This window comes from Artibeus jamaicensis, unplaced genomic scaffold (genome assembly GCF_021234435.1).
Source record: "Artibeus jamaicensis isolate MK-2021 breed Jamaican fruit bat unplaced genomic scaffold, CSHL_Jam_final contig_465, whole genome shotgun sequence".
Taxonomy (NCBI): Eukaryota; Metazoa; Chordata; class Mammalia; order Chiroptera; family Phyllostomidae; genus Artibeus; species Artibeus jamaicensis.
In genome coordinates this window covers 14,038,929-14,063,505 of record NW_026521843.1, presented here as the reverse complement: position 1 = coordinate 14,063,505, position 24,577 = coordinate 14,038,929, and the positions used below count along the sequence as shown (strand labels likewise).

The window sequence follows — 24,577 nt, the reverse complement described above, 5'->3', positions numbered from 1 at the left end:
TAAGATTAGATTACAAAAGACAGCAAGCAATAAACCTAAAGAACACTGTGTTTTAGCCTTACACACCTGAGTGCTTTTTTTTTTGCTTTTTTTGTGTGTGTGTGTGTGTGTGAGAAGGAAAGGAAAGGTTTATTTAATGCTATTCAGGCCTAATGCCTCCACTAAAATATCAAAGTCCTTTAGGGTATACACCCACATACACACACAGCTCTCCCTTCTCCCAATGTCCCAACTCGGAGTACCATATCTCAGGAAAAGAAGCACACATCTACGTTTCAGGTTGCTGTATCGTCAGCTGTGTTGACCATCAGGCAGGATCTCTAGTTAATCCAAACTCATGTGGCACCCTCTCATGGTCCACTGGCAAGAGTTCTTTATACCAAGTTCCAGTCAAAGTCTCTCCTACTTTCCAGGACATGTGCGGCCAAAGGGGGGGCATCCCAAAGCCGGGTGCGTCTCTTCTACCAAAGCTGCAGGGGTCAGCAGTCTGACCAAAAGCACGTGTCTTTCTTCTTCACTTGGCTGCAGAGGTCTCCATTCTGGCAAAGCCGAGTGGTATTCTTTCACTCTGCTGAAACCGTGTGGCTCTCCCTTTCACCTGGCTGCAGGGGTCTGCACTTTGGCCGAAACCACACGGCTCTCTCCTCACCTGGCCAAGAGGGGACCCTTACTTTGCTGAAACTGCGTGGCTCTCCTGAATGCTTTTTAAGGTCACTTGTCACTTTGTATAAACACAGAAACTTGAAACCATCTTGGGAATCAATAGTAGGAAAGAAGAATGATTCAAACCTTCCACATGTGTGAAAAAAACAAGTAAAATATAAGCTTTTAAAGGTGCTAAGCTAGATTTAGGTTATTTGGTAAGGCTGGCTAAAATATTTTCAGCTTCCATTGGAATGATGTTTTGATATACACCAGAACACCTAACCGGGAGGATGTTCCGCTGTGCCGTGCTCAACCCCAATCTGCCGGGTCAGACCAAGCTACAGCCTTGGAGAGATGCTTGAGGACCACAGCATGAGTCTGAGAGAATCATTCCAGCGCAAAATCTCAGAACCCTACGAAGTTACACAGACAAGAAAGGGTCTAATTTTTCATCCAAACAACATTCCTTCCAATATTTGAAGACAGCTTTCCCTGTCACACCTCACACATGTCTTCACCTGAGAACACCCCATGGTCCTTTTGCTGCTCCCCTTTTGCCATGGTTTCCACCTCCTTTATCATGTAGGTCTAGCTCCATAGACCAGAGGTGGAAAAGCATTCTCTGTCAAGGGCCAGATCATAAATATTTTAGGTCTCTGTAACAAACACCCAACACTGCCAATGAAACAGGAAAACAGTCATCACAGAAAATATGTAAACAAATGAGCATGGCTGTGTTCACATACAACTTTATTCACAAAACAGGTGGCCTGTGCACCGGGCGATCCAATTTGTTGTTACACCAACACACACAAAGGTGTGATCCAGGGCAACAGGAGCATTTCTAGTGGTGCGCTGAGCAGATCAAGAATACGACTATAAGCTCTTCTTTCTCAATAACTTACTTCTCTAACTGAGCTGAACATATTACTGCCCTAAGCAACACAATCCGCCTGCAGACTCGCATACAACTTCAGTCACCTGAACGCCTCAGGCCTTTCTTACACGGACTACCAAGCCACCTTTCTCTGTGCTGATTTGAGGCTGACTATTAGAACCTAAGTGCAAGACTCTACGCTTGTCACTTCAAATTTCATCTTGATAGACTCAACTCGTCTTTCTATCCATCCCCTCCACATCTCTCCGGAGTCATCCTCAGTTACCCAAGGCAATCACTACACCTCCCAAAACTCTCAGCGTGTAAATCTGTCATGGTGATGATGCCTTCACTTAAGTCTCTGTAAAAATGCTGACCAAGGGAGAACTTCTAAACATCTGCCTCAAGATTGCTATTCCTACATTTGATCATTTTCATCTGGGTACACAATTCTGTACTGTCATCTCCATCTATCTGCTCATAAGAGAAGATATTCATAAAGTCTTAGCAAACTCCAGAATTACCTTCAATAGCCTTTTGTCAACTATGAGTAAGTTTCAAAACTTTTTTTTACTTCAATACAAGGAAATGAAGCAGAGTCCATCCATGCAGTCAGTCCGTCCATAAATATTTATGACCGCCTGTGATTCTGCCGGGCATTGCACTAGGCCACTGGGAAGAGAAGGGTGGACAAGACCAAACTGTGTCCTGTGTCCACTGAGTCTACAGACTAGTATGAAATAGATGGTAAGCAAGAAACAACTAATAATCGTAGGTTGTGATAAAACTATGAAGGAAACAAAGAGGGTGCTGTGCATGAAGATAATGGACCGGGAAGTGTGCCTAACCGGAGCGGTCGGGGAAGCTTCTCCAAGGAGAGGAGACCGAAGCTGAGTCCCAGAGGAGGAGAAGACAGTCAGGTAAGGAATGTATGAGACAAAACAGTAGGTCGAAGGAACGAGACACTAGTCATCAGGACATGCTGGTACAGATTCCCTTTATATGAAGTTCAAAAACAGACAAAATTAATTTACAGCAAAAGAAATTGTAAGAGTAGTTTGGTGACAGGGGCTGAACGGGGGCCTTCTGAAATGCTAGCAGTAATTCTGTATCTTGACCTGGCTGGTGGTTACATGGATAAACACATGTGTAAAAGTTCATTAAACTATACATTCAAGATCTGTGCATTTATATATAATGTATACCTAAAAAGAAAAACAAAATTAAAATATACAAAAGCATTTGTATACAAATATACAAAAGTAGGTTAACAATTGTTTACATGGAAAATAATACATAAGCCCAGGCTGGTGTGGCTCAATGGATTCTGTGCCAGCCTGTGAACCAAAGGGCCTCTGGTTCGATTCCTGGTCTAGGGCATATGCCTGGGTTGCAGGCCAGGTCCCCGGTGCAGGGTACATGACAGGCAACCACACGTTGATGTTTCTCTCCCTTTCTCCCTCCCTTCCTGTCTCTAAAAAATAAACAAAAACCTTTAAGAAAAAAAAAATAACACAGTAACTATTAAATAATAATATAATAATAAACTGTTTCACATACAACTGTAAACCTACTTTTGCCTGCCCCTGTGGGGCTGTGGGGGGAGGGCTGGGGAGTTTCAACATACCTTCCGGGCAGGGAGGACAAAATGTGCAAAGACCACAAAGCTAGAAATATTTGAAATACTGTAGGACGACCAATGAATGTAGCTACAGCTCAGCACAGAAGGAAGAGTAGTTTGAGATGAGGCTGGAGACCAAGGCGGACACCGCCCAGCAGGACCACGGTGGGCTAAAGTTTACCTAAGCCCACGCATGCCCTTATTTATATTTTTAGAGGGTCACACTGACTACAGTGTAGAAAATGGACTGGAAGGGGCAAAAGGGAAAATGAAACCAGTTCAGACACTGTTAAGGTACACCAAGCAAGGGACAATTACGGGGAACATTAGGAGCAGCATAGTAACTTCTAAATTACTTCTGAAATAGCTTGTGAAGTGCCCCTTTTTGAAAAGGACATTAGAAATGGGAGCCTCCTCTTAATTCAAGAAGGAAATTGGCTCTAATGGAAGAAAAACTATGGAACCACCTCCTTGAACCTGAAAGTATTTTCTTTATGCAGGTGCTATATTTTAAATCCCTTCTGTGTACTGATAAGAAACTGATATGAACTGACTCACCCTTGCACGGAATACAGAGATCTGGGTAACTTATTAATTAGACTGAAGCTATTGTCCCAAATAATGTTCAACTAGGTATAATCAGATTTCTCTTGCTCTGTCTTCTAATCAGTATGAGAATAGGACTCTTACTCTCAAATTATTTTTAATACAAGGCCTGTCTTTAGGCACCTGAAATATAAATTTTATACTTATAAAACATATTTTAATTAACTGTGGAAATCTGTAAAAGATGGCTTGAATATAAGCTAATATTTCATAAACTGCACATATTGAGATGTAAGCAAACCCAAAATAACATTTCTGAATTTTAAAAATTATTTCCCAAACTCAAGTGCAAAAGCATCCATGTTTTTAGGAGTAAAAAGCAAGACAGCCACAAAGAACTGTCTGAAGTTCACAACGAGGTTCACACAACTTTCCAGACATCTCTAAATTTCCCAGACACATTATCGACCTCTCTTAAGAACTCAGGAGAGAGAAAAGAGATGTCAACTCTCGCTCTCTCTTTGCTGCCCCTGCACAATAAAGCTCAGTGTCTGGTAAGGTACCGGGAAAATATGGAGGTCAGTTCCTTTATGAATGGTCTCGTGATTCAAACACATTTAAGTTTTAAGTCTCTACGGGGGCAGACACTCCTGGGGCCAACACGCTCTACCTACCACTCCTGGAGCAGAGTTCTTTAGCAATGGCATTCCAACCCTCCGGGCCAGTCACTGGAGCCCCAAACATGAAACCAGGGATCCCACTTGCTGCTCACTCAGTCAACACTAACTAAGCTGCCTCCCTCCCACGTACAAACATGGGGCTCACTGAGCGCTGAGATATAGAGACAGGTAAGACGATGAGAAAGCTTCCCGACATGATCCCTTCTGCTTCTACCACACAGTAGTGGACTGAGCTCAATAAACACTTCAGATGCTTCCACACAGGAATGAACAGATGGGTGAGCTACTCTGCACGCTGATTTAAGGAGCAGTAGTACAGAACGAATCTATCAGTGCTGAGAAGCGCCACTCCCTTCACCAAATCTATTTCCCCCCAGAAATGGACCAACTTTTAACTTCATAGAGGGAAGCTCCTCTTCCTCTTCCTCTGTTAATAACACCACTTCCATTTGTATCGTATTGTATATTTAGTTTCCAAAGGAAAATTATTTGTATATCTCTTATTTGATATTTTAAGATAGTTAACGTAGATTATTCCTATTTTGCAGATGAAGAGATACAAAGTTCAGAGAGTAACAAAGCCAATCAACAGGAAGATCTAAACTGTAAGTCCTTATTGAATCATCTCGGAACATTTCTGGGAGACTGATCGCTTTGTTTTAAACCGGACTCCCCTGTGCTGGTTCGAGTATCAGTACAATCATGAGCGACCTAGGTCCCATGTACTGAAATCATTACTCCCACAGTATCCCCAAGACACACTTTTCTGTTTTCCGATTTGTGACAGATCCATGCTAAGGTCAATTCCCAATAAGTCAAGCTCTTGTATCAATTGCCTCCCCTTAATGGTTCATTCCACTGCTTGAGGTTGGAACTTGTGACTTGCTTCTAACAGACAGAATATAGCAAAGATGGTAGACGTCACAGCGTGGACTAGGATACATTATATGGCAAAGGTGAAGAGATACCATTTTCATGTACATTTCGGATGAAGATTCCATCTTAGCAGTTTAGAGAAGAGTCTATAGCTGACCTTGAAGAAGCCAACAGCAATGATGTGAATGGCAAGGGTCATGTGGCAAGGAAAAGAGGGCAACCCCTAGGAGCCAAGAACCTTAACCCTACAGTTGGAAGAACTGAATCCTGCCAACAACCACCGAAACCTGGCTGAGGAGCCCCGAGTTCTGGATGAGAACACAGCCCTGTGGACACTTCACTACAGTGAAGGTGAGACCGTGATCAGAGGAGCCGCCTACCAAAGCCCAAACCCCCGGCCCACAGACTGTGAAACTATCGGTGTGGTAAGTCTGTGGTAAGTTGTTGCCCAGCAACAGAAAACTAATACACAATTCTGAAAGCACTCCATCATTCTCTCTTGTAATAAAAAGAGACCCTGAGATTCCTAGCTACAAAAATCAAGACTGTCTGATGCCTGAAAGCTAACTTATGAGCATCAGAATAATACTTTCTTATTCCTTTACATTCATCTCTCGGTTTTACTAACTGCTCTTCTGGCTGCAATCCAAATGAGGACTCCTTTCATAAGGCGGTTCTCAAAATGTAATTGCCAAACTGAATGCAAAATCTTGGGCCCTACTCCTGATGTACAGAAGCAGACACTGTGGGCTTGGGGCCAAGCAATCTGTCCCCTGGTCCATATCTCTGGTTCCGCTTTGCTCATTAGTTTATTTTGTTCATTAGATTCCTCCTATAAGTGAGATCATATGGTATTTGTCTTTCACAGACTGACTCATTTCACTCAGCATAATAGTCTCCAGTTCCATTCATGCCGTCACAAAGAGCAGGAATTCCTTCCTCTTTCCTTCTGCTGTGTAGTACTCCATTGTGTAGATCAAACATGACTTTTAAGAACTACCCCCACAAAGAACACGTCTCAGTAGCAATGAGACCTCATGTCACCAAATATCGTCCATTTATATCTGTTGAGAAGTCAGAGAGGATGGTGGTGAGAAAGAACTGGAAAGGAGCTAGAACAATGAGACGAGAGCACATAAGTCATGAGGATGAACAGGTCGGCTTGCCAGACTTCATTTATAATGAGCTCTAACAAGAGAGGAGAAGATAAAACAAAAGCAGGAACAGGTCGGTGAAGAAACTTGAAATCCTTGCTGAGGAATCTGGATGCTAAACTTATGATAAACACGTGGAAGGTTAAACAGGAGAGTGGAATTTTAAAACATTTACTCTCCCTGTTGTACTATTATACATGATTAAATATATACTTTCTCTTGGTGTTACTTCCTGGGATGCTGCCTGTATTATATGCCATGTTCACAAGCAGGGGAGCTCGAATGTCAACTGCTATTCTTTATTTAGTTAATAGCATCCTTAGCACTATGTGCCAGACGCTTTATAAATCTTAACTCTTTCAATTCTGATAATGATCCTATGAGATGGGTACTGCCCGAATTTACAGATGAGGAAGCCTGGCTGGGAGAGACTGTTACCTGCTCAAGATCACAGAGCTAGGAGTATGTGGGTTCTTTTTAACTTCGGTCCCAAAGCTAAGTATTTAATCAAAAGCCTCTTATCTCAATTGCAGCTTAGAGAAATGAGATGTTTGCAACGCTTGACTAAATGTAAGGCTAGTATGTAAAAGCCCACTTGCCCCCACTAATTTATAACCGGGGGAAGAGACATTAAACCAACTCTGTTTTTGTCAGTGTACATTTCCCCGTCTGCAAACATCAGACACAAATTCAACTAAGCATGACGCTGAAGGTCTTTATTCTAACGTTTATATATCTTACACAAATACCCAGTAACTACAAGGCAGAATTTATATTTATTTCTTAGATTTGAGAGGCAGCATAGCATGAAGTCCACAGACCCAGGACCCACGTTGCCTGGGTTCAAATCTCAGCTGTGGGGACCTTGAGCACTTACTTAAACTCTGTGCCTCAGTGAAATGGGGAAAATAACAGCACCTTTACTTCACAAGGCACTTGTGGATATTAAATGAGGTAACAGGTGTAAAGTCTGGCACATAGGAAATGCCACATAAATGCTTGCTATCATTATTATCATCCAGTACTTACCATGACACTGCTCTCGCTGTCACAACTTTGCTTCCCTGAGCGCACTGGGCTCGCCCCGGTGCCTCTGAGACCCACCCTCCCTGCACCTCCACCTACCATGGTCCTCCTGGGCTCTGTGCCTTCGTTCACAGCCTCTCTGATCGAATATCTTTCCCCAAACCCCCTTATGTACTGGACAAATTCTTATTCAGCAAAGAAGTTCTCGATATTTAAGCATTACAGGGGTTAGAAAAACAAGCCACTGTCAGTAGTAAAAGAACCAATTCAAGTAGTAGTAAAAGAACTTGAAGTAGTAGGAAAGTAGTAAAAGAACCAATTCAAGTAGTAGTAAAAGAACTTGAAGTAGTAGGAAAGGAGTAAAAGAACCAATTCAAGATGCTTCCTCCAAATCGCACCTAATAACGCAGTAACCTTCTCCTGACCATTTACTCTCTCTCTCTCTGCAGAGGTTTCCCATCCATTCTTTGTTCATTCCTCCTTAAAGACTCCTCTCTCTCTCTGCCAACTGCGAAAATAATTCTGTGAGACATTTGTAAATCTCTATTTAAGACTACAAAAAGGCTTTTCAAGCCTTACTGATGTACTTAGAGGTGGGAGAGGCCACTTCCTCAAATCTGTTCAAGGAGACTAAGGCACAACTAAAGAGAAGCTACACGTGAATTAACTGTAACATATCTAGGCAAGGCCATGATGAACACATGGTGTTTCAGTCAGCCTGCAACCATAATTAGTGAAAATCAAAAGATCAAGAATTTCTTGTGTTTCTACCACGGCTCAGGAACAGGAGGAAAGTATGCTGATCTTTCAAATCATCATGGATCTGTTCCTCCACAGACAGCAATTTATCCACATGTGATATTTCCTTAGAATATAATTTTTTTTTAGTTTTAATTCCAAGTCCACAAACCACAGCTTCAAGTGGCCCTGTCCAAGACAAGTGCTTCATGCTGAAGATTATTGTTATTCTACAGGTTGAGTGGCATTTATCATTTAAGTTATAATTATTGCTCCTGTAAGGATAAAACTCTCCTGACTCTGGTTACTCATGAGATATTAAGAACACCTCCTCATTGCGCTATCAATAGAACTAAATTTTTGACTCAACAACGTTAGGTGCTATTGTTACCAAGAGCACCTTTCCAGGGTGAATGCCTTACAAAACCTTTACCTCCGTGACGGCCGCCTCTAGCCAAGTCGGCCCACCAGACAGGACCTGGGTCATCCCAAACTCCTCCCCATTTTCCATCCTGAGGCCCCCACAGTGCCACCACTAGTCAGGCTCCATGTTCTGTCAGTTTACAATCTTAAATCATGGACCACAAACTCAAGCGTCCACAGGGCCGGGCATGTAAACTGAACAAAGGACCTGCATGAGCCTATGGACTGGTAGAGAAATGAGAAACTAACTGGTCAGCTTCGGGAAATTCTTGTCAGGGAGTCTAGGTCCACCCTGGCTCAGGTGGCCCAGTGGACTGAGCACCCGCCCGCCTCAGAACTGCAAGGTCACTGACTTGATTCCAAGCAGGGGAATGTGCCTGGTTGCAGGCCAGGTCCCCAGATGGGGGTGTGCAAGAGGTAACCGATCGATGCATGTCTTGCACATTGCTATTTCTCTTTTCCCCTCCTTTCCCCACTCTCTAAAAGTAAAGTAAATGAATAAAATCTTTAATGAGAAGAAGAAATTCAAAGCCAATATTCTGGCTTATCAAGAGAACTGTAGCTGTGGGTCAAAGTGAACATATCTACTGGGCCACAGTGGGCAGGTTAACCAGCTGCGACTGTGACCTCCATCTTTAGAATCCCCAACTCCCTTTCGACCCCCATTGCTTAGATTCAGGCCCTTCCTCGTTCCTTACCTAGTTTTATGCAGGGGGATCCTATGTGAGAGGTCTGTCTCCAGGTCACCCTTACCTCCACCACCACACACTCATAAACTTACGAATTAATAAATTCATTTTTATAAGCTGCCAGGGTAAGCTTCCTAATATTAAAATCTGATCCTCTTCAAGATTCTTAAGTGGCTCCCCAAAACCTACAGCGTTGCAATAGACCCAAGAACCATCTGAGGTACTGGGTTGGCCCAAAAAGTTCGTTTGTTTTCTGTACGATGGCTCTAGTAGCACTTAGCTGTCTTTCACTTCATTCAAAACAATTTGGTTTGATTGTATTGTGACAGCTGTCATTATCAGCATGCATTAAAAAAAAAATTTGTGTAGCCATTTTAATATCAAAGATGGAAATAAGCAACATTTTCGGCATATTATGCTTTCATTATTATGGTAAAAATGCGACTGAAGCATGAAAAAAGATGTGTGCAGTGTAAGGAGAAGGTGCTGTGACTGATCAGACGTGTCGAAAGTGGTTTGCGGTCATGCTGGAGATTTCTCTCCAGATGACGCTCCACGGTTGGTAGACCAGTTGAAGTTGACAGCGATCAGATCGGGGCACTGATTGAGAACAATCAACTTTACACCACACAGAACACTGCTGACATACTCAAACTGTCCAAATCAATAAAGGTATCGGTGAAAATGAAAAATATGTATTTTGCAGAAAAAAAAACACACGAACTCTTTGGCCAACCTAATAGTTGTTTAACATTAAATAATGGCAACCTATCTACTTTGAATCTCCCACAGTGTGCCTGGGAACCTGCTATTAAAAACCCCTTCCCTACGGAATTCCGATACCTATTCTTCTTGGGCCATAGAAACACTCATGTACTGAGTAAAATACAGAAGTCCTTTTCATCAAATCCCCCTCCTCTGACAGGACCTGCCTCACTCCCCAGTCTCACCTCCTGCCATTATGCTTAAACCATTACTGTGGTTCCCAGAAATTAATCTCTTGGGCCCCACCCCTTTGCCCTCCATCACTATCCTGTTCTGTGATGCCTTTTCTCCCCTCTTTTCCTTGTTTAACGGGTCCACTCAGCCTTCATCCTTCTGGGCTGAACTCCGTGAACTTAGCTAACTTCATTTATTAACTGCGTATAATTATCTACTTGTCTGTATACACCAAACTTGGTCTCTTGAAGGTAGGAATTTTAGCCTAGCTTAATTTTTGTAGTCCCGATGCTTGCTATGCCTGACACAGAATGAGCCCTCAATAAATGCTTATTGAAGAAGCAAGATTAAATTGTGTGAACCAGTAAGGGTAAAGGCCAGATTCTAGTTCTTTAGCATTACCACCAAGACACAGTCTCTCTTTACAACCATAATTTAATAATAATTAAAAATGAGCATAATTTCCATAATCTGGTCGTTATTAACAGCCAAATTAACTACTGTAATAGCAGAAACAGCTCATCATGTTATATTCCTGAAACCAAACAGGATACTTCACAGAACACCACCTCTCTGACACAGAATGATACAATTCGAAACTAGCTGCTACACTATCAATTAAAATTATACCTTCCCTAGGTCAGATTAGGTAAATCTCAATAAAAGTTTCCCCCCTAGAGAGGCAGAAAAATCCTTCAACTACAAGACGTGTCCAAAGAAAGGATAAGTAGAGGAAAGGAATGTAAGCAGATACACAGCTCCCTTTTACCATACTTCCGAAATGGTTTACACACCTTCACGCTTTCATTCCTCAATACTTATGTTGAGAGCCTACTCTGTTTGTGTGCTAGACCTTGGTCATGTTGAACAAGACAGCTACAGGCCTTGCCCTCCCAGAGCGCATATCCTAAAAGAGAAGGCAGACACTAATTACTTAACTGCTTAATAAAACTACAGTAACACAACTGAGGACACAAGTGTTAGGAGAGTACATAGCACAGAATCCATCCATGCTTTCTTCTGTACTGCAAATCAATTGTCTTACAGTTTTTTAGTCCAGAAACCTAATGCCCACTCTGCGTGTGCATCCCTTTCAGCAGTTATTCTGAATAACTGCCAGGTTTCCAACTGCAGCTCTCAGATGTACCTCCGGGGAAGATAAATTAAACTACTTTAAAAGTAATTTTTCCACCAGTTGCTTTTATAGTATCAACTTTTCTCCACATCTCTTTGCCCTAATATACAGGATCACATCAGGGAGTAAAATAAAAATCTCCTTTGAGTATTCTGAGTTTTTAGTCATTTATGGGTAGAGCTGTTTTCATTCAGTAAGCACTCATAAAGGACTTACTGTCAAAGACCACACAATGGGAACGTGTGATCTTCGGGTAGAAAAGGTCTTGAGATGGCGATTTACATTCCAGAGAAACTAACCACACAGATTTTTCGTTTGGACTCCACCTTCAGATTCATACTTTTTAATAGGAACATAGTTTTGAGTAAGGACCCCTTCACTAGAAGAAATAAACTTGTGCTCTCTCCTGTTTTAATAAAGAAGCTTCATTATAACAGAAAATTAACAAACTATATTTTACTAAACACTGGATGCTTACTTAATTGACCTTTGTTTTCCAGGATGACAGGAAATCTGTCAGATAGAGGAAGTGAGTCAGATAACAGAAGGGCTGGGGACTAGGAACAGAAAAGCACACTAAGATTTTCTGGAAATCAGGACCCCAATCTAGAGAAGACTGCTTACAAGAAAAAGTCAAGTCCCTATTCCACAGACTGCTGCAGATGAAATAGCTATACTATGGGCATTACCCAGAAAGACAGATCCTAGTAATGAAGAAAAGGTTTTATATCTCAATATTTATAGTGCAAAACAGATTAACAGAAGGGGAGTTGAGCTTAAGGCAAAATGGAGGTTATCTGGGTTAGTAACCTCCTTTAATTTAAAGTTGTAAAGCCCTGGCCTGGGTTACCAAGGCTCTGGAACTTCTTTCCACTTCAAATTTTAAGACAAGGCAGCAGCACCTCAGTTCAAAATGCTGTGGCACAATGTTGCTTGAAAGCAGAGGAATGCACTGTGTTGCCTTCTAAGGTCCCTTTCAGTTTTTCCAATTCCAGCTAAACACAGCCCACTATGACTTTTTGAGTTATTCACTCATTCCACAATAGTACACCAGGTGCCCAGTATGCACCGTAGCACAGGGCTTGGGCCAGGGTGGTACTCGGACAAGCCTCACCACTGGGGCATTACATTCTAATGGGGCAACACACTGAAGAACGAATTCCACGAAGAAGCAGAGTGGGCTGTACAAGCACAAGTTAGGGGAAAGCAGTCGTTGGGGAACACTTCTCTGAGGAATCAACACTTAAAATGCGAAGATGAAGATAATGGGGAAGGAAGATACAACACTGAAGACGTGGAAAACAAGAGGGATGGAGGAGACAGCTAGTAAGGCTGGTAGAGGCAGACAGCAAGTGGCGAGATGGGAAGCTGGACAGAGCCTAGGACCAGACCATTGAGAAGCCTGTCGTGAAGTTTCAGACTTAATTCCAAGAGCAGTGGGAAAACACTGGAGGGTTTCAAGTGAAGAATGGCTGTGACCAGATGTTTATTTTTCTAAAGGTCACTATGAAACACAGAAAAAAGGATTGAAAGGGCAAAGGTGAATATAGGTGAGCAACGATATTAAGTAGTACTGGAGTACAGCCCAAAGTATAAAATAAACATTCATGATTTCATATGAATGGAAATGACTTAATAAATAAATACGCATCCGGAAGGAACGACACATCTTCCATGCAGAATTCCAAATATAAATTATGTCTATAATTTATAGACATAATTTGCAGAGTATAGTATAGACTATACTCTGCCCTCAAGGTAGTAAGTGTGGGCTGCACACAGGGACTGCCTTCCAGAGACAGCGCCTCTGCAGGGAGGAACCTGACAAACAGGACCTCAACCAGGCAGTCAAAGTTAACATCCAACATCGAGGGCAGAAAGTTGCACTGACAGCATGTCCTCCTCATATGACACAATGAGAAGGGCACTTCACCTCTGCAGCCTTCCAGGACTCTGCAAAACTATGGAGATTACCAAAGACAAAAACCTGAGAAACTGTCACAGCCAAAAGGGGCCTAAGGAAACACGATGCCTAAATGTAATGTGGTCTCCTGCATGAGATCCTGGGGCAGAAAAAGAATATTAGGTTAAAAACTAAGGAAATATGAATAAAGAATGGACTTCAGCCCTGGCTGGCGTGTGCGGCTCCGTAGATTGAGTGCCAGCCTGGGAAATGAAAGGTCACAAATTCAATTCCCAGTCAGGACACATGCCTGGGTTGCAGGAGGGTCCACAATGTGGGGGTGTGAGAGGCAACCAATTGATGTGCTCACACATTAATGTTTCTCTCCCTCTCTTTCTCCCTTCCTTCCCCTCTCTCTAAAAATAAATAAATCTTTCAATAGTACTGGCTTATAAAAAACAATGGATTTCAGTTAATAATGTGTACATTAATTGTGACAAGTGTACCATACTAATGTAAAATGTTAACAGGAAAAACTGGGTGTGGAATATATGGGAATTCTGTACTACCTGCACAATTTTTCTCAAAAGCTATACTAAAATAGTCTGCAAGTATTTTCAAATAAAGAGATTACTGGGAAGTGTGGGTAATGGAATGAGTCTTCTCTAGTTCAGGATAAAAATGACAGAACACCCAGCATCTGGTGATTCACGGGCGATGATCAAGGAAGGGGGATCAGAATGAAAGGTTACTGCCCAGCTTCTTGCTCAGACCACAGGACGGAGAGAGGAGTCATTCACTGGGGAGGGAGCAGTGGTTCACTGACGACGAACCAGGTTCGGAGGGAAATTTAACCATTTACCGAAGGCCCATTATATGCCAGGCGCCCCTCAGATTCTTATAATCATGTTGCGCGGTAGACACTATGATTTGGCCCCAAGCCAAGTAAAGAAATTAGATTTCGGTTTCGGGTTTATATGTAATCCAAAGCCCGCGCTCCTTCCACTACAGAGTTCCTGCGCTCACTCCGCCTGGCAGCCCCGGCGCCACACGCACCGGCCGCGGGAGCCCCTTTCCCGGGAGAAGCGGAGTGCATCAGCAGTATGGCCTCGGCAGTCACTCCCTCTCCCCGGGCCTCGTCTGCCAAACGATCACCTCCGTCTCTGAAGTTGTATACAAGCGAGGAGGATAGAAAGTTCATTAAAATGCAGACAAGTAAAACGCCACAGACGGGAACTGTATCACCTCTCCGGGGGCTACAAAATAATAAGGATGATGAAGTAAAGAAGCGAAGGGAATTCTCTCTACTCTCGTCGAGCAGTCTCCGAAGGAAAAGGCGATCCCTGGGTGAGGGCCGAGTAGGGGGGACGAGCCTAGGGTGCTCCCACGCACCTCGACCCCGAAGCCCCAGGACTCGGCAAGACCCCCGGAGAAACGCCCGCCAGCCCGCCCTGAGCCACGCGGCACAAGGTGACACGGACCATGCCGGCTCCTCAGCCGCCTAGGAGAGGCCGGGACCGGGGGGAACAGGAGCGTCCGCGGGGCCCGCGCTACCTTGTACTTATCAAAGCCAGCCAGTTGCTCCGGGCTCACGTATTCGTAACCAGCCATGACGACCCGAACACCTAGCGGCCACTCAGCAGCCACTCTCCACGACGGGGTGCGGAAACACCAGCCCTAGCTAGGCAAGGATAGGAAGAACTGGGCTGGTAATATTGGTAAAAGAGCCGAGCTCCGCCTACCACGCATGCGTATCCGCCTTAGCCACTCCACCACCTCCCGGCGCGCAAGCACCGCCCTCACTTCTCCCCGCCCACAGAGGGAGGTTCCCTAGCCGGCCCACGCAGACCGCCCCTCTGGCCGTCGCAGTCCAATCAGCGTGGACAGAGCAACGCTAAGTCCCGCCCACCAGGTCTCCTCATCGCTTCATTCGCTAGCGTCAAAATTGGTGAGGTGAGGTGAGAAGAGAGGAGAGGTGAAAGTTCAGTTTCCCAAGGGGCTTTGCCCCTTGCCCCTAGGAAGGGGTGAGGGTTACGTGGTTCTCCGGAGTTCATAGAAGTCGAGGGTACCCTTTTAGTCTTGGCGGTAGAGTGATTGCATGCGAACCAGTTCAACAGTATCTCAGGCAAGAGGGCTTAGTTCCCTCGAGCCGTAAAAGAGCAGGAAAAGGGTCTGTGCCCAGCGCGCTTCCAGCTCCTGGCATGGAGGCACGCTGCGCACCGAAGGAACTTGCTAAACCAGACCTGGAAAAGCTGGCTCGAGGCTTTTCGCAGGCGGGAAAGAGCACCAGAGACAAACCTCTCGAGTCAGCGTTCTGAACCTTGGATCGCCTCACCACACTTTGCTCTATCAAAGTGCTCCAAATTAAGATAGCTCATATCCCCGGACCAGATAAAGGCTGATCAAGTCTCTAGGGGTCCTTAAATACGTTTGAAAGAAGTATGCTTGCATAACTGGGGCCAGTTAATTGTGGAAAGAAAACTAGATCGGTGACTAATAATAAAATTGAATAACTAATAAAATCAAATTACCTAATCTAATAAAATCAGATGACCTAATCCAGGATTATTACGGGTATCTCCCGCTTTTCAAAAGTTCAAATTAGTACACTTCACTCTTAGGAAAGGCCTACAGCAGGTCCTCAAATAATACCATTTCCGTTCATCATGCTTAGTTATAACTTGTCAAAAAAAAAAAAAAAGAGAGAGTGAAAGGCCACTACTAAACTTTACAAGCCCAAGGGGAAACCTGCATGGTGGTCCTTAGAAACTCAGAATGAAAGGAGCTACAAAGATGGTCTGAACATTAAAATTCCTAACTACAAGTGGGTCATACAAAGTAGTCATATCCTAGGCCTGTAGTTTCCTTGACAAAGGTCAATCTTTACCTTCAGTGAGCCTGTCTGCTGCCTTTTTGTGTCTGAGATAAGATACCTTTGCAATGCCAGAGTCACCTCATTTTACCCCCGGACATTTTGCAACACACCTTCTGTGGCAGAGCAAGAGCACACCAACCCCTCATTGTTACCTGCTTCCTGGAATACCATATGGATGTGCTGTAAAAGGCAATTATTAACTATCTTGTACCCACCAGTGTAAAAGAAATAGGTGCCTCTCCCTTTTACTTTTTATCTAGTCCCTGAGATTCCCCCACTTTGCCTTCTCCCATCCCTTTAACCTAACACCAATTGATTGTCCTGTAACCCTCCATACATTCTGATGTATAAACCCTCCTTTGATTCTGATGTACACAATGAGCTGAAAAACACTGTTCTCCAGAGCATTTTCTCAATCCGTTGCAGTTTCGCTCCAGCAGTTGTCATCAGTTTGGCTCCAATAAACTGATAAAAAGTTCTTTACACATTTGGACATTTCTTATGTCGCCATACTGTTGTTGATAAGATAGGAACTTAACTCTTATTTATATCACATAGTCTATAGTAAAATTATTTTCAGTTTTATGTGTTATTTTGTATGATTTGTTTATTTTGGGAGTCTGGGAATGCTTAAATTTTTCCCTTATAGATTAATGGTGATTGGTTTTTGCTTTACACCATTTTATCTTACAAAAGTGTTCGTAGGAATGTGCTACTTTGGATAATGGGGAAAACCTGTAATTCTAAAGCCTGTAATTCTAAAGCTCAGAAGTGGTCGACCAACATGAAATGAGGTCTTTGGTATCAAGAGCCACTACCTGTCAAAGCCTCTTAATCTTTCTGGGTTTCTCAAGGAAGAGTAGTTATTTTGAGATCTCTTGTGTTTCTTACATTCATTCATTCAACAGATACCTATTGGGGGCTCAATATATGCCAACTATATTATTATTTCTGCATGTCTTGTCTTCCCTTGTAAAGTATAAGATTCTAACAAGGTGATAGATGTAATATGTAGTACATGGTAGATGATTGATAACCTTGAGTGTCATTTAGGAATCCATGATCAGATCACTCTGTGAGGTTTTTGTAGAACCCTTTTTTATCCACAGCATCTTCGACATCTTAAGTTTTCCCAGGTCCCATAGCCCAGTGTAAATAATACACTGTCAATATATTTCCTTGAATGAATAAGCAAAACAGAGAATTCTTCAATATTATGTGAAGTGCCCAGCTCTGCGAATGTAAATCTCCCATTAATTTAAGGAGAAAATTTGCTCTAATGAGAGGAAAACTATGAAACCACCTTCTTGGACATAAAAGTATTTCCTTTATGCAGGTTCTGTATTTACATCCCTTCTGTGTACTGATAAGAAAACTGAATTTTTTACTGGTGGTGTTGGTGGTGAAATCAGTCCTCAGTTCTTGAGTTCAGCAAAGAAAGAATTCAGAGCCAAGAATGCAAATTATAAGAGTACATTTATTTAGAAAGTTACAGAGGTAGAAGGGGTGAGCCAGCTGGGCTGCGCAGGCTCAGGAAGCAAGTTGCAAAAGCAAACGAAGGGGCCTAGGAGCCTGGGAGAGAGAAAGGCAAAGGTAACGCACCTGGTGTGGGAGGAAAGAAGAGAGGGAAGGAGAAAGGTGCAGGTGCGCTCCCAAAAGAGAGAGCTCTGAATGCTCTTATGTCAACATTATCAAATGATTTTTAATATCAGACCTGTGCCTACCATCAGAAATAGAAACTTCATACTTGTAAAACATATTTTAGTTAATTGTGAAAAGCATAAAATGTGGCTTGAGTACAAATTAATAACATTAACATTAACATTAATATTAATATTAATATTAATATTAGTGGCCCGAGTACAAATTAATAATATTAATATTAATATCAATAATAATATTAGTTTGCATACTGCACTTATTGCTAATCACTTCAGATGTAAGGAAATTCAAAATAACAGTTTTTATTTTGTAAAAAAATTCTAATATTTTTTCAAAAAGATTTTTTTTTAAAAAGAGCAGCTTTTAATTTTGTCAGAGCAGTTACAATGTGCTGCCTCTCTTTTGCATTAACTTTGATGGATTAATTACAGGTCATACTGAGAGTTTCTACTTTGATATGAGGAAGGAGTAAATCACAGGTCTGGTTATTTGTTTAGACTCTTTACTTTCTTGCCATCCAGGTGTTGAAGATGAGTAATTATTTCTTTTTTATAGCCTCTTTTTTTATGAGCATGACTGTTAAAGAAAAGGAGGCTTATTTTTTTTTAATGATTTCAGGCCAAGTTTCAGCATTCTTGAAGTTCTGGTAGTGACTCAGCATCTCTATTTCCTGAGCAAAGAAAGAATTGATACCTCTCCTATATACACATCCTCCTCCCCATTAGTACTGCCCTAGAATGGCAACAGAACTCTAGATAAACCAAGTCCAAATAATTCAGGTAAGTAGCCGGAGTGGCATCACCCGTCACATCTCTCACCTAATGTCAGGTCTGCAGATATAGCCAAATGTAACTACTATTCTTTTTATGTAATTACTTCAATTTGAACATCTAGCTACTCAAGGAACCCCGTTTTTGAGTAAGGATCATTTTGTCTTTATGAAAACAGTGAGATCTTTTAGTTGAAATCCATGGTTTTGGTGAAAGAGAAAGGTCCTGGCAGAAAAAAAAACCCAAAACCTAAGAGAAGCAAGAGAGTAGAAAACAGGGCTGTGACCCATTTTCCTGTACCAACTCTCAGAAACCTGGGGCAGGGGTGGAGACAAAGTTGCCAACATAGGTATCTACCACTTAAGGCTTTGAGATCTTCCTTGATATATTCAAGGCTCTGTACCCTGCTTGACCAGAGCTCGGGCAGAAGCTGGCTCTACTTTTAGGAAACAAGACATACAAATATGAAACAACGTATAAAAGCAGCAACTTCATTCTCTCCACGTATATTTTTGCTGCACTTAGCTGTGTGCTAAATCCAGATACCATGATGGACCTTGGAGATACAAAGTAGAATACAGTGTGAACCCCAAACAAGAAGTCATTGTTACCACACTCTGTGAATGACCAGTGCTACTTAACAGCCCTGGCTCTTCATAGATTCTCTTTCTTTCTTCCTCCCCTCGCCCCTTCTCTCTTTTTTAAAAATTTACTGTTAAAGTGTGAGATATTTTGTTGTGGACAGAGAATTGACTTAACGCCAGAAAATAAATGTTTGAAACCAGAAGAAAACTCTCCAAGTAGATCTACTTTGAGATCTCGCTGGGATCTATTTAATATTCTGATGAATAATCTAGAAAGAGGGGTACAGAGACAACCCTTCCAGTTTGCTAATACTGATAAGGAGACATCAGTAGGCATGCACTTCAGGGAGACACTTTAAAAAACTAAGCAGATGTCAGAGTGATTTATTGCCACATAACAAATCACTCAAACTGAGTATCCTCAAATAATAACCATTGTACTTGCTCATAATTCTGCGGATCAGCAATTTGGGCCGGACTTGCTGGGGGCAGCTCTCCTGGTCCCACTGGTCATTACGTCCAGGGGTCTAAGTAGAAGCCAAAAGGTCTTTCAAGGCCTAGGCTCTGAAGTCACTCGAACTCTGCCAGACCAAGCAAATCACAAGGCCAGCCCAGATTCTTGGGAAGAAACATAGAGTCCACCTCCTAATGGTGGAATGGCAAAGTTACCTGGCAGCGGGGCCTGCACCAGTGGGGTGGAGGAATGGCTGCGACCATCTTTGCAAGCCACCTGCCACCTCGGGCTGCCTGCTCTAACTAAAAGGCAGGACAGTAAGTTCCATCAGGGAGAGCTTTAGAAACTGCTAAATTATATTCGAATTGTTTTTTTTTTCAATTTAATTATTATTTTTATTTTTTAGAGAGAAGGGGAAGGGAGGGAGAAAGAGGGAGAGAAACATCAATGTGAGAGAGGAACATTGGTTAGCTGCCTTCTGTATGTGCCATGACTGGGGACTGAACTGCTACCGGGTCCTGTGCCCTGACCAGGAATCCAACCCGCAATCTTTTGCTTTAACCAACTGAACCACACAGGCCAGAGCACATTTGAGTTGTTTTAAAGTACTAAGAAAATGAATGGCAAAAACAAACTAAAACAGTAAAAAAAATAAATTCCTATCACAAGGCCTTGCTCAGTCCGCAGAAGCTGTTCCTAGCTTCCACACTGCTCGGTGGCCCTTCAACCCTTCCCGTCTGGTTTCCAGCCTCACCAGCTCCGCTGAAATGGTGGCTTCAGGCTCCTCAGCTTTGTTGCTAAATCAAAGGGCACGTTCAGACTTGATATTTCACTTTGCGTCAGCTTACACTGCCTCCCATTGTTTCCTTGAAATTTCCCCCTGCCTTGAATATTTTCACGTATTCTTGTCCTTCTTCTCTCTCTGATCCCCCCCTCCCAACACTCACACAGACACACACACTCTCCCTGGAATGCAGGATTATTTACGGATCCTGAGTCTTGTCGGGCTGGACTTACAAAGTTTCTATTTCTTTGTTCATGCCTGGCTCACTCCGTCTCAGCCTTCAAAATGCACCATAAGTTTCATTGCTTCCAAGGAGCTTTTGTTGGTCCCAGTTCCTAACCTCCTCCAACCTCCCCCGACTGGAGTCAGCTCCGCCTCTGCGCTCCTGCGGCATCGTGCGCACGCCTCTTTCTCTGCACTTGCATGTTATGAAATGGTCTGTTTTCTGGACTGTGAGTGCGTTGAGGGTAAGGACCTCATCTGTATACCCCTGAACCTAGCATAATGCCTGTTACTCTATAAGCCCCTAGTAAGCTTTTGTTGATTCAAATCGAATTGCGAGGGAATAAAGAAATATATGTTGCTGCCAGCAACAAGCGCTAAAAACCTCTCTATTCACTGACCTAGTAATCCCGCTTTGGAGGAATATACTTCCAGGAAATAACCCGAAATAAAACAATCTTTGTTCTGAAGATTTGGAAGGAGCCATATTTACCCTCGTATAATTGCAGGGGGGAAATGCAGGTCGTCAAAATGCCCAATGAAGTAAGCACCCAAACTGTAAACTAGGGTAAGTCAATGTGATAAAATATACAGTCATTCAAAAGATAAGCAAGTGGGTTCTTAAAACATGGGGGAAACTCCAGAAAAATAATAAGTGTTGGCAAGGAGGAGGGGAAATTGAAATCCTTGAGCATTGCTGGTGGGATTGTAAAGTCCAGCCTTTGTAGAAAACATTTTGACAGTTCCCCAAACAGTTAACCGTAGAGTTAACATATGACCCAGCAACTCTACTCCTAAGTACATAATCCAGACCTTGTACGTGAATGTTTACAGCAGCATTAATCATAACAGCCGCAAAATGGGAACAGCCCAGAGGCTCATCAACTGATGAATGGAAAAAGAAAATGTGTGCATCTATAAGTGAAATATTTTTAACCTCTAAAAGAAATACAGGATTGATACAAGCCGCAATGTGTATGAACCTTGAAATCAATACTCTTAAGTGAAAAAAACGAGACACAAAAGACACATGTGGTATGATTCCATTTATAGGAAGTGTCCAGAAGAGACAGAGGTACAGAGACAGAAAGGAGACTCGTGGTTATCAGCAGGTCGGGAGAGGAGGACTGGGAATGATTAACAGGTGTGGGGTTTCTTCTTGAGGTGATGACACTTTCTGGAAACAGTGGTGATGGTTGCACAACAGTGTGACTATACTAAAAGCCATTGAATCATACCCTTTAGAAAGGTGAATTTTATCTCAACAAAACCAAAAGGGATTGGCAGTGTTATATTAAAAATGAAAGCATAAGCCCTGGCTGGTGTAGCTCAGTGGATTGAGCGCGGGCCTGTGAAGCAAAGGATCGCGGTTTGATTCCCAGTCAGGGCACATGCCTGGGTTGCAGGCCAGTTCCCAGCAGGGGACACACGAGAGGCAACCACACATTGATATTTCCCTCCCTTTCTCCTTCCCTTCCCCTCTAAAGATAAATAAATAAAATCTTTTTTAAAAGTTTTTTTAAAAAATAGCACATATATACAAGTATACTTCTTACCATCAAAAATGTGTTGGGACACACTCTCCTCATCAGGAGCACCCGAGTCTTCCCCTCCCCTCTGTCTTGCCCCCACAGGCACGTTACCTTTGCCTTTCTCTCTCCTAAGATCCAAAGGCCCTACTTGTGCTTCTGCAACTTGTTTTCCGAGCCTACATAGCCCAGCTGGCTCACTGCTGCTACCTGTACGATGTCCTAAAATAAAGTTTCTCTTTCTTTTTTTAAGATTTTATTCACTTATTTTTAAGAGGAGAAGGGAGGAAGAAAGAGAGAAGGAAAAATGTCAGCGTGTGGCTGCCCCTTGCATGCCCCCTACAGGAGACCTGGCCTGCAACCCAGGCATATGCCCTGATTGGGAATTGAACTGGCGACCCTTTGGTTCTCAGCCTGAACTCAATTCACTGAGACACACCAGCCAGGGCTAAATAAACTTTCTCTTATAATTTGACCCCCAAAATGCTGATATCACCAAGGGGAAGACAGACGAATGTCATGAATTGGGTGTTTTTAATTTATGAGCTTTTTATTATTTTAAGTAAAGTTATTCCAAGTTAGTACTTTAAAGGCATATCTACTATAATATTAGAGCAACCTGTACAAAGCTAAAACTGTAGAATGATGAAGTTCTACCAGAGAGCGTAAAACTATAAAGTTCTATCATTTTATAAAGTAGGAGAGGGTAGATACATCCTTGTGTTAATAGGGTGGTTGTTTAGGATACCCTGTGTTTTACTCATGGAGAGATAGTCATAAGGATTTGATGTGTCAGCAAACTACTCATACTGGATTTCTCTCTCTGGTTTGACTCAGGATGGGAACAGGAAAGGCTAAAGCATCTGTGATTTGAAAAGTAAGCCCTTGAGGTAGCCACCCGCCGGTTCCCTCTTGAAAACAGTATGTAGGCAATCAGCAGAGAGTGAAATATTTACGGCTTCCGTAGAGAAATCTGAAATAAAGAAAGAAGGCATTAAGACGGACTCAAGAGCCCAAATTGCTACTAAGGAATAAGGCTTGCACGTAAGAATGTCAGTAAAAGTCAAGGGAGAATAAAGTAGTATAAAGCACTTTTTATAGGAAATTTTAAAAATCTCATCTTCTGTGTAAGTGCTTTAAATTTTGTGTGTGCTAGAAGCAAAGACTTTCCTTTTAGAAATGAAAGCCTAAGTGTGTATGAGAAGAAATCATTCTCTTGTAACAAAAGGCATCCGTGGCTGGGGCAACCTGACGGCTGGGGCCACCACCGCCACGGCCCTGGTTCTAGGGAGGAGTCGCTCTCACAAGTGACCAAGAAGACTGAGGAGGAGCTTGAAGAGGATGACAGGAGCTAGAGGAGCCCCTGTAGGGGTCTGACTCCCAGAGAGAGCCAGGTTCAAGGCCAGGACCACTTTTGACAGCTCCTTCTTCGTGGCTCCAAAAATGTGTGGGTCGTCTAGGGCAGCCCTGGGGGCTGAGGCCACTTGCTTTATGCCCCTGACCCTTCCTGGCGTCTTTCCGACGGAACGGTTGCAAATGTAGTAACGGAGGCATCTCAGGATCCTTCTAGAATCCAACCCAGGGCTGTCAGGAAGAATGCTGGGGTTCTACCTCCACTTCCTGGAAAGATCTAGAATGTTACTGCTATATTTGAGCTGTCTCAGTGGGAAAACGAGAAATTCAGTAGTGTTTGAGTTGCTGATTATCTGAATGCCTTTTGTTTTTTATTTTAAATTTTAGTACACTGATCTCTCTAAACCTGGGGAGAATTCTCCATGCTTCATCTCACAGAGATGGCTCCAACCTCACCTGTGCCTTCTATGCTCTCCTGACCTAGGTCTTCCGCAGACCATTCCTCCGGTTCCGGTCACCCCTCCCCTTTCTCTTACTTGCTCCAAACCCGATGACCCCCTCACTCTCCCATCACAGGGCAGGAGCTGATGCCGTGGGACAGATGTACCCTGACCATTAACAACTGTTTGTGTTTTATTTTGGAGTGGAGATGTTGGGGAGGAACATGCACATGATGTGAAACTGAGCTCAGGCATGAGCTATAGGGTAAAGCAGCCCCTGTGAATTCCAACGTGTGTTGGAGAGCATGGGGCAGGGCCCACGGCATCACCAACCAAGGGCACCGCGGCTGCTTTCCCTGTTTCCTCTGGGCATGGCGGCTGTTAGAACTGTGTGTGTTAAAAATAAACAAATAAATATAATGGAAAACAACTAATAGGGGGAAAATGTCAGCACTCGCTTTTTGTTTTTAAATATTAGAATGATTTAAACTAGATAAAAAGAAGGTATCTGTGAAATATATATTGTATGTATCATAATATACAAATATATAATATACATTATATATTGTATCCAGAAACTTATCTTTTAGTAGAAAAAAGGAGAAGGATCAATCATTATTGTCTTTCCGGCCAAGACCAGGAAAGGTTCTCA

The 24,577-nt window shown here is 42.8% G+C and overlaps 1 protein-coding gene across 1 annotated transcript in view; it reads right to left on the bottom strand.

The window, feature by feature from the left end:
- Nucleotides 1-14,975, bottom strand: part of SELENOI (selenoprotein I) — a 42,864-nt gene extending 27,889 nt beyond the window's left edge. Inside the window, exon 1 of the mRNA XM_037146711.2 lies at nucleotides 14,807-14,975. Coding sequence (XP_037002606.2) covers nucleotides 14,807-14,863 — 57 coding nt within the window. The 5' untranslated portion in view covers nucleotides 14,864-14,975. The remainder of the gene's footprint in view (nucleotides 1-14,806) is intronic.
- Between the last annotated feature and the right edge of the window lie 9,602 nt (nucleotides 14,976-24,577).